Below are 4631 nucleotides of genomic sequence, written 5' to 3' on the forward strand. Positions count from 1 at the left end.
AAAAAAAAAAAAAAAAAAACAAAAACAAAAACAAAAACATGCGTTGGAAATAGATTAGTTTCCACGTGTTATTTTAATTTATGGTGATTATCATCTTAGATTTTTTTTTTTTTTTTTTTTTGATGGTCAGTTGCAATTTCATGATCATAAATCATATGTTCATACATCATGTCTTTGGTCATATTAATTTGTTAGAACTGTAGATACACCTGTTTAGTGGTATTTTCATGTAGGCCTTAGCTAGGGTATTTTGGGCACTGCTACCCAATTTTAGTGGTACCCCAAATTTCCAAGCCCCTGGAGGATGTTTTTGCTACAACCACTGATTGGAATATGCCTAAAATGAAGTATATTGATTTAAGTACCTGATCAGTTTGAAATTTGTATTCCTGCAATCTTCCAACTCCTTTATAGTACAATTATTCTGCAGTTGAAAAGCACAAATATTAAGAAACATAACAAATTCTATATAATTAATTCAAAAGGCCGTGTCAACCTGATTATCGTTTCTTACAGAGGATGTAAGCTTTCCTTCTAGCGCTTCAAGAAGCTGCACGTTGAAAATGTTAAAGACAGTTATTAAAGGATCAACAAAGGGTTTTTGCTATTGTAAGAAAGAAGAACAGAAGAAAAGGGAATGAGAAGATCTTCATAGACCTTATTACGTAATTCTGAAACTTCAGCTAGCAATGTTTCTCGCTCTCCTTGTTCATAAAAATTTTGAATAGCAATTCAATTTGACGATAATTAAAGAGTGGAGCAAGTGGGACTTACAGAAAAGTTAGTGGAATCTCGGACTGAAAGAAAAACAAATCATCGAGTACAAAATTTGTGAAAGTAAATAATAAGCTGACAGTTTCAACTTACTTTAACACTAACATTTGGCAGAGATCATTATTATAAAGTCTAACTAAAATGAAAGGCAATAGGCTCCATTAATCTTTTGCTTTTTCTGCTGAATTGCATGGACTTCCACAAGAATCCCTAATGTTGTATTCATCGGCTTGAAAAAAAGATGTTAAAGACGGACTTTTTTTCATTTCAAGTAAAATAGAGAAGATCTTTGAGGATTACCATTCATAGGCTGAGGCCCTAAACAAAGTAACTCGCAACTAAATGTCATATGGTTGTAGTGCAAAGATTTGTGATAAGGAAGAATCATGGCAAGAACCATGAGCTCGAGCCGTCAGCCTTCTGCTCTGGCTGACGGGCCAGTCATGACGGACGTTGGGGACTCTGGTAAGCTGACGGAAGGAGACACACTGACGAAAATTTAGGAAAATGCTAACGGCCCTTTATCAAGGTAGGGGACAAGACAAGCCGATGGGTAGGAGGCCGACGGTCACAGTGAAACTTTTACTTGGCCACCACGCTTGATGATAGATTCCTATAAGGAAAGGACTCCGCAATCTGCGCTCATAAGGATTCCTATATGGAAAAGACTTCTGCTCCAAGGAAGAAAGGTCAACCCCCTACTACTATAAAAGCCCCAATACCCTCACAAATCAAGGTACGCATAATTAACCCCTCTCTAGCACTTTAGAGTTGAAAGAAGTTCTAACTTGACCTTCGGAGGGTATTTGGCCGGCATCACACCGGTGCTCTCTGTTAGGTCCTCTTTTCTTTGTGCAGGTGTCGTTTCAAGGGTACGAGCATCGTGCAACTCACTGTTGATATTTTCGGCATCATCAGTTGGCGCCGTCTGTGGGAAACGCAACGACGTCGTAATTAAGCCATACTATCGTTTCCTGGACTAAATGGTTGCATGGTACTCACTCGCTCAATGCCGACTACTAATGACACACAAGGAGAGGAACAACCCACGACTGCCCTCGAGAGACAAGTTCGGACCCTCAGTGCCGCCGTGGAGCGTCTCACCAAACAGAACCTCGACTTGGAGGAACAGCTGCGCCAGAAGAATGCAGCACCAAATGACCGACCAGAAGATCAGGAAGGAACTAGCGCTCCAAACAGGGATCAGGAGAGACCTGAGGGCAGCCACACCCCAAGCAGGCCGGATAGACAGCACGTGAACATGCCATCCCTCACGGATGCGACTCCACCACATATTGCCGCCGAGATGCAGGCAATGAGGGAACAGATGGAGGTCATGATGAACGCCCTCAAGGGGCGAGTCTCCAGTGATCTTGACGATCTGGTCAATCGTACTGATTCGCCCTTCACTGTGGCCGTGAACTCCTTCCCCCTGCCCCACAAGTTCCGCATGCCGAATATAGATAGCTATGACAGGGTGAAGGATCCTCTGGATCACCTGGAAACTTTCAAAACCCTGATGCATCTTCAGGGGGTAGCAGATGAGATTATGTGCAGGGCCTTCCCCACAACACTCAAAGGCCCCGCAAGGATATGGTTCAGCTGGCTGACGCCCAACTCTATCAGCACCTTCAAGGAGCTAAGCGCCACAAGAATCGATGAAGGAGTCTGACGCTTTGAATTTCTCAACGGCGTCAGCCCCTGCCATCTCCAACTGACCACGAAGGGTCGTCAGCTCTCCCTCTAGCTCGCCCTGCTGACGGCTCGCCTCTTCCAATTTCTCCTTTACCTCTTTCAGCTCGAGGTTAAGTGTGCGCACCGCCTCCTTATACTGAGCCTGCTGGTCTCACATATTAGAATTATGCTTGCTAACACGAGTGACGACCCCCTTCTTGACCACGCACCGGTCTTGCAACGCCTTCACACGAACCAAGGCCTAGAAAAATATACAACCGTCAGTTACCATAAAAGAAAGATTAAGAACGTCAGTCAAAAAGCTAACGGCTTACTCGCGAAAGATCGAACAAAGCTGACGACCTCAGGTCCTCCATCCCCAGCTGAGCGCAAGGATCTATATCCGTCGGTCTTATGAGGGCTTCAATAGACTCGACAGCAAAGTCCTTATGCGTCAGCAGGCTGTGGGGTCCCTGCAGGACGGGACCAGAAGAGGTCATAACACCCTTCCCTGCTCCACGGCCCGACTTGGGGGGCGACGTCCCAGGGGTGACGGCTAGCTTTTTTGACGGATGAATGACTACCCCGTCAGTTTTCCTCTTCTGGGAACCCTTAATGACGGTTTGGGGGGCAGACGTGGACGTCGCCTCCCCCTTCGATTTCCTTTCCTCCCTCTGACGGGCAGCGGCAGCCCTGATCCGTTCCTTAGCTGTGTCCATTTCTGCGTCCATTTCACACATAAGGGAAGCTGACGACTAAAAGTACAAGGAGTGACGTAAACAAATAGGTCAAGGAACTTATGGTGACGGGAAAACTCTTCCAATCTGCGAGCTTCAGGTGTCGGTTCGGGACCCCCGCAGTACGTGTAAAGAGTGTCGAGGGTAATCAGGTCCTGGCACGATCGCTCTTCAATAGGTGTCTCCAAAACCCGACGGATAAAATCTTCCTGCTCGTCGGTTATTGATGGACGAATAAAAGCTGAAAAAGAACAAATTGGTTACGTTAGTACAATTTCAAAAATAAGTTAAAACAAGTAGCAAACTGACAAGGATAAAAAGCTGACGGTTAAAACCTGACTCCCTAGCGAACCCTCAAGTACTGTCAAAACAACCAAAGGGTATCGTTTCCCACTCTTCCTGACGGCACACCCAGTCTGTCCCTTCCACAAAAAAGAACCTACTCTTCCAGGCTCTGTTGGAATCTGGCATCTCAGACACCAACCTCAACTCCTTTTCCTTGACGGCAAAATGATACATCCCCTTTGAAGACGAAAGGTGCCGGGGTCTATAGCAGTAGAAAAATTCATCCAAAGAAAGTTGACGGTGGCCTCCACTTAGACGACCCCACAGTACCTCAACACTAATAAAGATTCTCCACGAATTTGGAGCAATTTGACTGACGGATATACCGAGGAAATCAGCCAGCTGACGGTGTAAAGCCGTCAGAGGCAGTCTCAACCCGGCAGCAAACATGGCATCATACATGCCAACATCTGCAGTTCTTCCCATATAACATTTCTCACCCTCCCTAGGCAGACAGATAGGAATATGGTCGGGGATTTGGAAACGGGTGCGTAATTCGTTAAAAATTTTAAGTGTCATCTTTGGAAGGAACTTATTCACAGCCCAGTCCTTGGGAAGGATGAAAGGACGACTGCTTCCAGGACTTGAAGTCCCTTCACAAGACTCCTCGTCACCTTCCTCCCCGTCACTATTGGCCTCTCCTATTCCAATTTCACCCTCTTCGCCTACTTCTTCCTCCTGGCCGTCGTTTCCCTGACTTCCTACTTCCTCGACGGGAACATGGGCTGACGTCTCCCTCTCTGACGACCAGGAGGAACTCTTAGACTCACTACTTGAGCCTGAACCAAACACCTCGTCGTAGCCCGCTCCTTCGCGGACCGACGACTGGTCACTCGACGCGTCACTCGACATTTACCTACAAGTGACGGGTGTAAACTAAGCACCTAGGATGACGACCTCGCTTTAAAGAAAATAATTGAAAGTGTGCAAGAAAAGAAAGGAAACTTACAAGTTTTGCAAGAGTAACGGTTGAGAAAGTGACGACCGAAATGTTGGCAGTGCTGACGAAATATAAGCGACGGATGTGCTCTCCAGGAATCAGTGAAAGTAAAATAGTGAAAATGAGGGAGGTGGGCCATACATATATATAAGGAAAACGCA

At 45.8% G+C, this 4631-nt stretch overlaps 1 protein-coding gene across 1 annotated transcript in view; it reads right to left on the reverse strand.

Moving 5' to 3' along the window:
• Positions 1–717, reverse strand: part of LOC111986951 (kinesin-like protein KIN-12C) — a gene marked incomplete at its 5' end in the record, with an annotated part of 17246 nt that extends 16529 nt beyond the window's left edge. The window contains 3 exons of the mRNA XM_065762910.1: positions 366–424; positions 497–550; positions 658–717. Coding sequence (XP_065618982.1) covers positions 366–424; positions 497–550; positions 658–717 — 173 coding nt within the window. The remainder of the gene's footprint in view (positions 1–365; positions 425–496; positions 551–657) is intronic.
• Positions 718–4631: the final 3914 nt, after the last annotated feature.

Source organism: Quercus suber, unplaced genomic scaffold, assembly GCF_002906115.3.
Source record: "Quercus suber isolate HL8 unplaced genomic scaffold, Cork oak 2.0 scaffold_480, whole genome shotgun sequence".
Classification (NCBI taxonomy): Eukaryota; Viridiplantae; Streptophyta; class Magnoliopsida; order Fagales; family Fagaceae; genus Quercus; species Quercus suber.